General features: G+C 30.1%; 1 protein-coding gene across 1 annotated transcript in view; it reads left to right on the forward strand.

Annotated features, from left to right (window-relative positions):
- Positions 1 to 14,893, forward strand: part of LOC114330056 (plastin-2) — a 120,564-nt gene that overhangs the window by 85,974 nt on the left and 19,697 nt on the right. Inside the window, exon 3 of the mRNA XM_028279361.2 lies at positions 7,664 to 8,340. Coding sequence (XP_028135162.1) covers positions 7,664 to 8,340 — 677 coding nt within the window. The remainder of the gene's footprint in view (positions 1 to 7,663; positions 8,341 to 14,893) is intronic.

Consider the following 14,893-nt stretch of genomic DNA (forward strand, 5'->3'; position numbering starts at 1 on the left):
TTACTGCCCGACGCGTAGCGGAGGGCAGTAATCATTCAAGGGAGGAAAAGGCACTTTACTCCCATGCTATACATATGGTTTTTCCACCTTCCTCAAATAACAAATAATTTTTTCATTTTTACTTAACTTATTTATGTAACTAACCAACAAAATTTATTAAAACTAAAACTAACAAGGAGGTACAATATAACTGTCAAATATAAGTCAAATTATTAATGTAAACATTGTTAAATCAAAATTACGATTCTGCACAATGCAGGGTGTTTTTTAAATAAACTTTAAAATATATAGATACTTACGTAATATAAAATAGATATTGTACAGGGCGTCAATAAGTTATATTTCATGAATGAAATACCGTAATCTCACTTTTACTTTTCCTCCCTAGGGAGGAAAAATATTTTCCTCCCTAGGGAGGAAAAGTACAACTTTGCTCCCTACAATCAGGTCCGGAAAAGTGTACTTTCGGTAGAGGTAGGTGGAAAAAATATTAACTTGTTATTCAAAAAGGGTCTAGCCTAGCCGGTTAAGATAGTGAAAAATGCTAGCGTTTTTCCAAAAATAAAAATACCATGCTGTTATACATAAAAAAAATTCGACCAAAAAATTTTTTAGACCCCTAGCCCCACCCATAACCCCCCAAAAAATTAAAACGTGTTTCTTCGTTTTTGGCGATATTTTCGGTTCTGATCATGGTAGAAACTTTTTTTTTTAATTTGTAGGTTTTTTTATTGCCTACTATCTACATGTTATTTTTCACAAAATTTTTGGCGCGAAATTCAATTTTTTTAACGCTTTTCAAAATTGTTATACTGTATTTTCTAAATGAGCTGTTTCTAAATAAGTGTGACAAATTTTATGCGAAAATTTTACATGAAAAATAATGACAGTTTGCTTTATAAACGTATGTCCGCAAATGCTTCGTTTTAAAGATTCAAATTTTTCTTCCAAACTGACGATTTATTTATTGCTCTAAAATCAGTTGAGATATGCAAATGGAATTTCGTGGGTTTTAAGAGGTAGTTATTAAAAAATCCACAAGGAAAAAGTTTTCCTGTAGTTGGCTGTATACCATGTAATACAAAAAATAGTAAAATCCTTTATAAAAGGTATATTTAAAATCCCTAAATGTAGCCCTTTTTAGGGATTTTAAATATACCTTTTATAAAGGATTTTACTATTTTTTTTTTATTTTTTTTTTAGGTAGTTATTACGCATTTTTTGACATATAATTAAGAATTTTATATTCAATATAGCCGCGCATACGGGTAATGGTCCGAGTTTTTTTAAAGAAAAATAATAGAATAGAATAAAAAAAAGAAAAAAATTGTACGCCACTGAGATATATCAAATTAAAAATAATTTTTGAATTCCTCGTGAAATTTTTGATAAAAAATATGTCTTCCCTTATTTTCATACGATGCGCCGTTTTTATACAAAAATAAAACATCTTAACGCTTACAAAGTATTCGATATAAGTTTCTATATGAATGTAATGTATGTACAAGTAGGTACCCCTGGATGAATGTAATATATATATACCCTTGTAGGTACCAATAAATAAACTTATTTCGAATGCTTTGTAAGCGTTAAGATGTTTTATTTTTTGCATGAAAACGGCGCGTTGCGTCTTATAAAAAAAGGGAAGATAGATTTTCTGTCACAAATTGAACGAGGAATTCAAACATAATTTTTAATTTGACATATCTCAGTGACGTACTATTTTATTTCTTTAAAAAAATTCAGAACATTACCCGTATTCGCGCCAATGGTGAATATAAAATTCTTAGCTGTATGCCAAGAAATTCTCAATAACTACCCCTTAAAACCCACCAAATTTCATTTGCGTATCCAAACCGGCTTTAGAGCAATAAATAAATTGTCAGTTTGTAAGAAAATTTATAACACCCCATATCTCGGAAACGAAGCATTTGCGAACCTACGTTTATAAAGCAAAACAGAATTACCTCTTAAAGTTTGTCACACTTATTTAGAAACACCCTGTATAAAAATTTCAAGAGCGTTAAAAAATTTGAATACCGCGCCAAAAATTTAGTACAAAATAACATGTTGTATGCAATAAAAACCTACAAATTAAATGAAAAAAGAAGTTTCTACAATGATTAGAACCAAAGATATCGTCAAAAAACGAAATAATTCGTTTCGATTTTTTTGAGGCTATGTTTAAGCCTAGGGGTCTAACATTTTTAGATCTTTTTGGGATGCTCTTGAAAGGAAATAAGGTAGAGAATGATTTTAAAATTGAATCAGGAGTCAAAAAAGTTAAAGAAACTACCGAAAACTGATTTTTCGTTATTTTGACCATGATGCCCCACCTATAAAAATTTGAAAAAAAAAATCATGGAGATAATTTGGCACCCAATAAATAATATATTTTGTTCGGCCTCATTTTTTTAAATAAAGTTTAAACATTTCAAAAGTAAACCAAGGTTTTTTCGAAAAACCCAAAAAAAAACAGGTTTTTTGGTTTAAACCAGGTTTATTTTGTTTAGACCAGGTTTTTTGATACAAAGTATAATAAGTCTAAAAACTTTAAGAATGAATAAATTATTTTATAAAATTAACTAATAAATAATGAAAAAATTATTAAGACAACTCTTATTTTTATTTACACATACAAAAAATTAATATAACAAAAAAAAAACATCATCAAACGTTATAATATTCAAAATAACTAAGTTCAAAAGTAAAAAAATAGAAATGATTTATCTTAATTTTCTTCATTTGCGGCAGCTGTGTAAAAACTTCAAATAAAAACACCAGTTTGGAGGCTCAGTAAAAAAATAAAAATAAAAAAACCAGATTTAAACTAACTGGTTTTTTTAAGAAAAGGTTTTTTGGTTTAAACCAGTTTTTAAGAAAAAAACCAGTTGGTTTAAACCAAGGTTTTAAGCATGTTGGTTTAAACCTGCCAACCCTATTTTTTGGGGGGCTATGGGTGAGGCTAGGGTTCTAACAAATTTTTTGGTCAAATTTTTTTATGTAGCACAATAAGGGTATCTTTATTTTTGGAATATCGCTGGGGGCATTTTTTACTATCTTAACCGGCTAGACCCGTTGGCAAAATTTTATCTAACCTATAAATAATGTATTCAACGCTTAATTAAAATCAAACAATAATTACATTGGCTTTCGCCATTATCCAAAAAAGGGATCTGAAGCCGTTGTATATTGAAACAATTAATAATAATTTATAACCTGATATTTAAGGGTAATTTTTCAAATTAAAGAAATAAATAATTTTTCATAATTTCTTTAGAAAATTTTTGTAGTAATTGTTCAATATGTGCCGGGAAACTGTTGAATTCCTGCTTCCCTAATTATTTTATATCAAAAGTCATGAGAAACTATTTGTAGAGGACTGAGTAGAGATCTGTATTGAATATAAATGTTAAATTGTTCTACGAATTAAACACACATTTGCTAGAGTATTGTTGCAAAAGTTAGGCCACACGTAGTGCATAATGTGTATAACGGGTTGCGTTTGGTCACAGTGAAACTAGATATTAACAATATTTGAATTGTCAGTATGTTTATTTTATGATTTTATTGTTTAAAAAGAAATAAAATTAATGAAATATACTCAGTTCGTAAAAAGTCAGCAATGTTTTATTCATGCAATAGTTCGAGTACTTCCAGATTTTTATTTATCGTTAGATATTCTAATAGGCCAATTCCAGGTTATGCAACAATTCAAACGATTTTTAAAAAGTTTGAAAATACTGAGACCGTGATTCCTAATTGTAACTGTACATTTCTAGTATTTAAAGAACGAATCAAAAATAATTTATGATAATTTCTTTATACATACATAAATAACCTTTAACATAAAACTTTAGTAAATGTTCAAACAATCCGCCATTTTGTACTAAGGCTTCAATATCTGTAGATATTTGGGCAGAATAAATTTTGGATTTTGATACCTTCGAGAAAATAATCTTTTGGGGCAATCTCTCAGGCCACTTAGTATTGCAGTTAGGTACAACCAAACAATTATTAAAACTGTTTTTAAGGAATTCCTTAAACTCCCGGCTATTGTGCGCAAGGCACCCATCGATTTGAAACCAAATTTTTTCTTCATCTGGAGTTAATTATTCAAGATTTGGTAAAATCTCTTCTTGTAGCAAGTCCAAAAACATTTTTGAATTTAAATTTTCTTCATAGAAAAATGGTTCGATAATATTGTGTCTAAATATGCCTAACCAGACATTTATTTTTGACAATTTTGGGTATTGTTTTCAATGATATCCTCAGGCTTTCTTTTCGACTAAATCCTAAAATTTTGAACGTTTGGTTCATTATTTATGTACCGGGTGTCCTAATAAAAATGGCTCACGGCCATATCTCAGGAACCGTTTATAGTACAGCTTTGAGAAAAAAATATTTATAACAAAAGTTGCCTCGGGAAAAGCCTGGAAATTATTTTCATAATTGTAATTCCACCGCTAGAGAGCGTAATTGAATATCAAAAATAAAAAAATCAAAATTTTTCAAAATTTACCTAATGAAAGGGCACTGGATATCCAATCATCGTATTTTTGATAAAATTCTGCGCATATTTGATTTCACAAGTTTAAATCTACCTTTGCAAATAACAGGTGGGGGTGAGTGGGAACTTTCTTATGAAAAAATGGATGTAACTACGGTTCTGCTAAATCGAATTTTACATACTTGGTCTTGTTGAAAACAGCTCTTTTTCGTCAGTGTAAGAGTCTTATTTTCGAAATAGCCTAATGAGTAATATGCCAGCTAGTAGGCGTTATTTAATTATTTTCGGAAATCTAGTTTTCTTTGGAGAATAGTAAAAATACAAGTATGCATTTTTAATCCTGTATTACAAGATTAGACCAAATTAGCAACATAATACCGAAAACCGCATGTCGATACCTTTTTTCTATCTAGAAATATCTTAAGAAATGTATAAATTGTAAACAACTGTTAATGTCACCTGTAAACGAAGTTAAGGAAAAGTAGTGTGCTATAGAAAAAAAGAATGTGTGTACTTTGTACGCACGCAAGAAGTTATACTTCTATTATATGATTTCAACGAAATCAATATATGTACTTTAAACAGTTTCTCTACTACTTTCCAAAAATTTTTATTAAAACAATATCAAAAATTAAAAAAAAAAAGAATAAAACACACACAAACACATTGAAAAATGCCACAAATGATTTCTGAACAATAATTGTTGCCAAAAAATTTAATTAAATACGTATTTTCTGAAAAAAATTATATAATAATATACTTACAATCATAAAATCTATAAAAAAAAAATAAAAAAATAATATAACTTGCATTGGGCCTGAACCTAATTTCCGTGTATCCCGCCGTACGAGAGTCGAAGAGATTTCAAACTGCACCACCTTCGCGTATACATACGTCATGTGGGAATATACACAAACTGAACACCTTTTCGACATTTTGTTTATATGAATTTTTATTAGTTTGATTTTTGTCGAATTAAAATACAACAATATATAGAGTAAGAAAACGATACATTAGATGAAAATTTGTAGAAAGTTTGTACGTAATCAGATTATGTAAATTAAAGCATTGCCTACTAGGGGTATAACATAGCAAGTACTAGGTAAGTACATTATTTTTTTTACATTTTCCAAATAGGTATGAAGATAATTTTTTATTGGAATACAACTGAAAAATTTAGAATTACGTACCTGTGGCTTTTCAAAACTATTTAAAAAGTCACTATAATTATAAATTTGATTTTATTTCTGTCCTCACAACAATAAAAACTAATATATTATACAACATTTTTGTTTACCGATAACCTCCATATTGAACAATTATTGACAGATCATTTCAACACCCAATCAGAGCCCGTATAAAGATTAATACCAGACTGTCGGTGTGCGCATGCGCGCAGATCAATATAAATTCACCCTCAATCTCAATCGCGCCTAAAGAAGTATAACTTCAAAAACAAATAAACATTTTCCAGATGTAGACGTATATAATTAATTAAAACAACAATAAGACAAACAACACTATAAAATATAACAAAGAAATAAAAGCAAATATTTACTTAGTGACGACCTAAATGTTCAAATTGTTGCCCATAATTTTCGATGCAAGCATTTACACTTTCAAGAGTAGATTGAACAGCAGTCTCAATTTCTGCTTTCGCAATGCTTTGAATGGCGTTTCATATTCTCTAGATTCTAGATCATGTTTTCTCGAGTAGTGGGCCTAGCGACAAAAACAAGGTCTTTAATCCGTCCCCATATATAAAAGTCTAAAACAGTTAAATCTGTTGCTATTCAATCTACTCTTGAAAGAGTAAATGCTTGCATCGAAAATGATGGGCAACAATTTGAACATTTAGGCAGTCACTAAGACTAAGTAAGTAGTTGCTTTTATTTCTTCATTATATTTTATAGTGTTGTTTGTCTTATTGTTGTTTTAATTAATTATATACGTTTACATCTGGAAAATTTTTATTTGTTTTTTCCATAGCACACTAATTTTCCTTAACCTCGTTTACCGGTAACAGTAACAGTTATGTTTAAAATTTACACATTTCTTAAGATATCTCGAGATAGAAAAAAAGGTATCGACATGCGGTTTTTGGTATTATGTTGCAAATTTATTCTAATTTTCTAATACAGGATTAAAAATGCATATTTGTATTTAATATTTTCCAAGGAAAACTAGATTTCTGAAAATAATTAAATAACGCCTCCTAGCTTGCACATTACTTATTGGGCTATTTCGAAATTAAGACACTTACATTGACGAAAAAGAGCTGTTTTCAACAAGACCAAGTATGCAAAATTCGATTTAGCAGAACCGGACTTACAGCCATTTTTTCAAAAGAAGGTTCCCACTCACCTCCACATCTTATTTGCAAAGGTAAACTTAAACTTGTGAAATCAAATATGCGCAGAATTTTATGAAGAATAAGATGATTGGATTTCCAGTGCCCTTTCATTAGGTAAATTTTGTAAAATTTTGATTTTTTAATTTTTGATATCCAATTACGCCCTCTAGCGGTGGACCTACAACTATGAAAATAATTTCCAGGCTTTTCCCGAGGCAACTTTTGTTATAAATATTTTTTTCTCAAAGCTGTACTATAAACGGTTCCTGACATATTGCCGACAGCCATTCTTATTGGGACACCCGGTACATTCATCGCCAAAAAAAGTTTTTAAGAAGTGTGTGTCTTTTAGCCCTCTCTAAAATTCCTTAAAAGTTCCGTTCGTCTCTCAGCATCTCCTTCTCTCAGTTCTTGATGCCATTGAAATTTTTTCGAACGGAATTTATAATTTTTGGGGTCGCTGAGTACGAATACTTCATCAGAATCGACCTCGGAGCACCTGTTGCCCAGGGTGACTGATGAGGTACGTCATCTTCTGGAGTTTCGAGGATTTTCGGCACTAAATTGATGCAAACAGATTACTCGGGGATTTTTGGAGTTGCTGTTTTGGTACCACATCAGAAGCGACCATCTTAGCACCTAGTGCCCGGTGTGACTGCTATGCACGTCCCGAGCACCAGGTGCTGTTATTAATTATTATTATTATTATATAATAAAAAGTTATTAATTACTGGATCTGGATAACACTATAATAAGTCTTATCTTTACATTTTTAACAGAACATTTTTTTTTTATTTTAGCAAAGTAATAAACCATTCATGTCCAGATACAATTGACGAAAGAGCAATAAACAAAGAAAAATTGACATTGTACACAAAACTAGAAAACCTCACACTCGCCTTATCATCTGCCTCTGCAATTGGTTGTAACGTTATTAACATAGACGCACATAACTTGTCAAAAGGAACACCTCACTTAGTATTAGGCCTTCTTTGGCAAATAATCAGAATAGGTCTTTTCAACCAGATCACATTAGAGCATTGCCCAGGATTGACGACGTTGCTCTCTGATGATGAAAAGATTGATGATTTGATGAAATTATCTCCAGAAGCTATCTTGTTGCGATGGGTGAATTACCATTTAGAAAGAGCTGGAACACATCGTCGTGTTACCAATTTCCAGAGCGATATTGTAGATTCCGAAGTTTACACTCACCTTCTTAAACAGATTGCTCCTGCAGATATTGATGTTACCACTGAAGCTCTCTATGAAAAGGATTTAATCAGCAGAGCCGAGATTATGTTACAACAGGCTGCTAAACTAAAGTGCAGAGCTTTCGTCACTCCTCAGGATGTTGTCAACGGAGTTTACAAATTAAATTTAGCCTTCGTAGCTAATTTGTTCAATAACCATCCAGCTTTACATCAAAATGGAACCGACGGATTCGAGACCATTGAAGAAACGAGAGAGGAAAGAAGTAAGTACATTTATTTATTTATAGGCACAACAGGCCGTTAAGACCTTGGACATTTTTATAAAACATAATCATAAGATTAACAATTACAATTATTATTTTAAACAAAACTCACTTAAGTACATATGTATATGTTACGGGCCAAACCCGATTTTAGGACAAACTAGTTTATCCTAAGCGCGTTAGAATAAACTAGTATGGCCTAGGCCAAACTAGTTTGTACTATCGCGCGTAGGCCAAACCAGTTTGTCATAGATCAAACTAGTTTATCCTGATATAAATACACACACTTCAGGCCAAACTAGTTTGGCCTAGGCCAAAGGCGCGAAAGGTGAATTTTTTCTGAAATAGATAGGTATTTATTTTCAAGTTTAATTATTTTAACTTAGATTTTTACTTAATTATTTTAACTTAGTTTATTTTCCTGTTGCATACGTATATGAGAATTTTTAGTTAATTTTGTTTGGTTACAATAAATAATTGTTCATTTTCACATTATTAAATTTAACGATTCGATTTTTAAAAAATGCGTATTTTTGGGCGCCATTAAATGTTTTGCACACAGGCGCTAACACTTGCTGGCGCGGCACTGTGTGCAAGCAGCTCTACTGAAGAAGTCTGTAAGAAAAAACAGCTGTCTAGAGATTTTGCATCGCCTCTGAATCGAAAGGAAACATTTCTTTGTCTTTTTCATTGTCTTTTTCATTTCTATCTTTACTTATATTTGAGTATGTACTAGAAACTTTCTTTCTGACCTTTTCCTAGACGAATGAAAGCGGAATGTGACTGCATATTGTAGACTCCTTTTCGTTTTCTATATTCTTCGTCTCTTGTTCTTATACATTGTAAAAGGCAGAGATTAAGGATGTACTAGAAAGAAGGTCCAACAAGGAACGTTTTCAGATTTAAATAATGATTTGCTATTTTAATTTTTATTTTAATAGTTTATTTTTTATCTGAGACTTTTCGTTTTTCTAAATGAATCTTATTTCATAAACTTTAAAAATGACAAAAAAGAGACATGGATTTATTAAATAATATTTATTTTCACATTTTGTAATCGTCCCTGTAGTAAATCCCATAAAAATATTAAACACATTATGTACTTTCTAACAGACCACTAGTATAAACAAATGATTGATAGGTAGATATAAAAATGTGGAAATGTGATAAATTGTGTTTATGTATTGTTGTTACATGTACCTTAATGTATTTTATTAAATTTGTTACTTTTGGAAAAATCTTGGACTCAATACTCCAAAAAAATTTTTGAGTTCTAAACTCGATACTAAATATCTTTACGTTTTTACTTGATTTTTTCAAATATACTCCAAAAAATAATCAAAATACTCCAATATTCCATAAAAAGTTTTGGAGTTCTGAACTCGATACTTAATAGCTTTACGGTTTCACTTGATTTTTCCAAAAGTACTAAAAAGAAATATAGCGGATGTGGTATTTTTGAAAAGGTGGTTGAACGACCTTTAAAATGAGGTATCACTCATCCCCAAAACTGGTCTACAAAATGTCCTCCTCACTAATAAATTTGATGTGTTTTGCTCATATTTAGATTTTCTGTAGGGACCAAATTATAGAGGGTGATATCCTCTATTTTTGGAGTTCGGAACTCGATACTTAATATGTTTACGGTTTTACTTGATTTTTCCAAAAATACTTAACCCTTATCCGGGCAACACATTTTACTTAAGTAACCGGGCAACTCGGGTCCGTTGGGCCCACCACTGTTCTTGAATGTACTATTCATATTTACCCATATGTTTCTAATATTCTTTTTTGATTTTTTATTAAGGTTAAATGTAAATTGTCTAGTTTAAAAAAAGGTGCTACTATAGTATGCGGTCTACCTCGAGGGTGCGATCTACCTGAAAGATTTGCACAAAATAAAGAAATGCAAGAAAACTTTTATAGAAAAAATATTTATTCACAAGTAATAAATATTTGGAGTAATAAACAACGGAACAAGCTCATCTACCGTTATGTTTTTTGCTGTTAATAGTATTTTTGAAAGTTTTGGTTGACTTGATTCCACACATCGCGTATTGCTGCTACTTTGTCGTTCTTTCTTCGTTCAGACCTCGTGTCCTTATCGTCAAATCGAACAAAGCATATTTTTGAATCGTTTTAACCCCATGGTAGCTTTAAATATAGTAGGTCCATAAAACTTATTCCAAATTATATCTACTTTATGGATGTTGGCACTCAGGTGCCCTGCAGATAGTAGTACCTAGTCCAATAAAGGCTCTCTAGAGTCACAATATTTCCAGTTCTCTATCCCCAGGACATTTTTGGCTTCTTTATTTGTACACTTTACTATTTCGTTTACAACTTTTTCGTCCACAAACAAACAAAAAGAATCAACAGGATCATCTACACTTTGACTAGGGGCTAACATTACTTTATGCACTTTGCTTTTTATTATGTCGCGGGATCGCATACGTCCTGTTGGTTGTGGTTGACTCGTCCAGTTAATTCCATCCTTAGTTTCAACAATTACACACTTTGAAATCTGGGAACTTTTAGCTACACATTCTTCTTCATTATCACTCAATACTGCTTGCTGATCATCCTCTTCACTTGCTTCCGAAAGATGATCTTCAATTTCAGAGTCACTTTCAATGCCACCTACTGCAGGAGATTCTTCATCATCGGAATCCCATAAATTATAAGCAATATCTTGCAGTTCTGCAGCTGATAATGGTTTTTGGGACATTTTATTCGCACTATCTACTTTCACTGTAATTCAATATAATTTTAGGAGCTTAGTTTTCGACACTAACATCGATATCAAACGACTGATAGCAGATGCGTTATTTATTTCAAAATATGTATAGGTACTTACCTAACAATATTATTGCATTCCAACAATGATTATCAGTTTTTAAAATGCATTTAGAATAGATATAACACCTATTGTAAAAATCTCTTTGATGTTCACATCAAAGAGACGTTTACATTGTTTTTTACAGTTTAGACTTTATTATTGAATTTCTGGATTCATAAAAGTCGTTTAGATAATCCACAAAAACATTAACTGACTGCCAGATTAACTTGTGTAACAAATATTTAGACTTTAGGTATAATACAAATTAATAGGTTTCGACGGGCTCGTGTTGCCCCTTTACGTGACAAAATTCTTCCGACGCAATAATTTCAAAAATGATAATGAATATTCTCAATAGCTCATGACTATGTTAAAGGAAACATACTTCTAAACATATTCAGTGATGCATAAAATTCAATAAAATTTTTTCTATCAGTTTATGATAAAAGAAATGGCGTCTCGGGCCCGTTGGACCCACCTAGCCCGGAAAAGGGTTAAAAAAATTTGAAGTTCTGAACTGGATATTTAATGTCTGTACGGTTTCACTTGATTTTTTCAAAAGTACTGAAAAGAAATATAATTTATGTGGTATTTTTAAAAAGATGTTTGAACGACCTTTAAAATGAGGTATTACTCAACGCCCTTTCCATTAAGGATTTGGGGGGTTGTGTCCACCCCCGCTACAGTTATGTAATGTAGTTGACAACTGGTCTACAAAATGTCCCCCTTACGAATAAATTTGACGGGTTTTTGCATATTTTTAGATTTTCTATAGGGACCAAATTAAAGAGGGTGGTATCTTTTCAAATTGACACACTGTATACAGGGTGCGCCAAACCTCTGGTTTTCTTTGATTACGGCTAAACTGTGAGATATACAAAAAAATGTTTATAACAAAACTAATGTGTATCAAAGAGGTCTATAATTTAAAATTATTTTCAATTATACAGGGTGAGTCAGAACGACGGTATGAACCAAAGTTTTATTTTATTAAATGGAACACCCTGTATATTAAATCATTTTTGAATATATTATTTAAAAATATGAAAAATTTGTATAAGGTCTTATAGGCCTGAAGTTAATAATTTTCGAAATATTTACATTTTTATTGAGAAAAATGGTAATATTTATAGGGTTGTGGATTATGTTTCCAAGGAAATAAAAATTTAGGTGATAGGTCAAAGTTTTTAAAATATAGTGTTATTTTTAAATAATTTAATATTTTTTACTTTTAGCCATAAAATATACAGTGTGATCACTATTTGCAAATACAAAATTTTCTCATTTTTTTTAAAGGGACACCCTGTATATTAGTTTTGCGTTTTGTAGTAAATATTACAACCTTTCTTTTGGTATAAGGTTTGTATGTACCTAGCATGTTTTGTTTTGTAGATATTTTAAAAAAACTATAGATTTTACGTTTTTGCGGATTTTTTATTTAAAAATTTTTTTGCAAAAAAAATAATTATAATCTGGTTTTAGAAACATACACTAAAATATAAAATATGAAAATAAAAACGTAATTAAAGATTAAAATAGATCGTATGCTAGTACAATTCAATTGAATTTAATAACTTTAAATTATTTTACAAAAAATATTTTACCACATTAATGAATGCATAAATTAGTTACTAAATTAAATAAACAACCAAATTTTAAATCAACCGTAGTAATTCTTCTACCGCAGCAACTTTCCTGTACCAAATTAATTGTTAGTTATATTGTATTTACGAGTAAGATTAGTTAATAACTTTTTAATTTACCTACATCTTGAGAACGTATAAAGTATGCTTTGAAACAAATGAACGTTATGGAAGTATATTAAGAAGTAAATAGTATCTATGTACCTACTCGTGTCACAAAAGCTGGTAATAATTTCTAATGGTTTCGCCCAAAACAAATGTCATATCCAAAAATTTTTCGGTTAAAAAATTAAAATTTAAAATATAAAAAAATTTTAAAAAAATTTCAACTACAAAAGTATTACCAGCTTTTGTGACACCAGTAAATACTATTTATATTAATAAATAATTTGGCTGATACATTTAACATTCATTTGTTTCAAGCATACTTTATAATAATTTTTATATTCTCAAGATGTATGTAAGTAAATTTAAAAGGTAAATTAAAAGTTTAACTAAATACAATTTAACTAACAATTAATTTGGTACAGGAAAGTTGCTGTAGTAGAAAAATTACTACGGTTGATTTAAAATTTGGTTGTTTATTTAATTTAGTAACTAATTTAGCAACTGATTTATTTTAATCTTTAATTACGTTTTTATTTTCATATTTTATATTTTAGTGTATGTTTCTAAAACCAGATTATAATTATTTTTTATTGCAAAAAAAATTTTAAATAAAAAATCCGCAAAAACGTAAAATCTATAGTTTTTTTAAAATATCTACAAAACGAAACATGCTAGGTACATACAACTTTATACCAGAAGAAATGTTGTAATATTTACTACAAAATGCAAAACTAATATACAGGGTGTCCCATTTAAAAAAAATAAGAAAATTTTGTATTTGCAAGTAGTGATCACACTGTATATGTTATGGCTAAAAGTAAAAAATATTAAATTATTTAAAAATAACACTATATTTTAAAAATTTTGACCTATCGCTTAAATTTTTATTTACTTGGAAACATAATCCACAACCCTATAAATAATACCATTTTTTTTTTCAATAAAAATGTAAATATTTCGAAAATTATTAACTTTAGGCCTATAAGACCTTTTACAAATTTTTCATATTTTTAAATAATATATTCAAAAAGATTTAATATACAGGGTGTTCCATTTAAAAAAATAAAACTTTAATTCATACCGTCGTTCTGACTCACCCTATATAATCAAAAATAATTTTAGAATATAGACCTCTTCTATACACATTAGTTTTGTTATAAACATTTTTTGTATATCTCATAGTTTAGCCGTAATCAAAAAAAACCAGAGGTTTGGCGCACCCTGTATATATACAGTGTGTCAATTTGAAAAGTTGCCACTCCATATAATTTGGTCCCTATAAAAAATCTAGAAATATGCAAAAACACGTCAAATTTATTTGTGAGGGGGACATTTTTTAGACCAGTTTTCAACGAAATTACATCAACCCTCTAGTGGGGGCGGACACAACCCCCAAAATCTTTATTGGAAAGGGGGTTGAGTGATACCTCATTTTGAAGGTCATTCAATTACCTTTTAAAAAATACCACATATGTACCTTATATTTCTTTTTAGTACTTTTGGAAAAATATTGGACTCAATGCTCTAAAAAATTTTGGAGTTCTGAACTCGATACCTACTTAATATCTTTACGGTTTTACTTGATTTTTCCAAAAATACTTCAAACAATACTCTAAATACTCCAATACCCAAAAAAATTCAATTTGGAGTTCAGTACCCCAAAAAAAGTTTTGGAGTTCTGAACTCTATACTTAATATCTGTACGGTTTCACTTGATTTTTCCAAAAGTACTGAAAAGAAATATAATGTATGTGGTATTTTTGAAAAGGTAATCGAACAGTCTTTAAAATGAGGTATCACTCAACCCCCTTTTCCAAAAGATTTTGGGGGTTGTGTCCGCCCCCGCTAGAGGGTTAATGTAATTTAGTTGAAAACTGGTGTACAAAATGTCCCCCTCACAAATAAATTTGACGTGTTTATGTATATTTTTAGATTTTCTATAGGGACCAAATTATAGGGGGTG

Source organism: Diabrotica virgifera, chromosome 10 (assembly GCF_917563875.1).
Source record: "Diabrotica virgifera virgifera chromosome 10, PGI_DIABVI_V3a".
NCBI lineage: Eukaryota > Metazoa > Arthropoda > Insecta > Coleoptera > Chrysomelidae > Diabrotica > Diabrotica virgifera.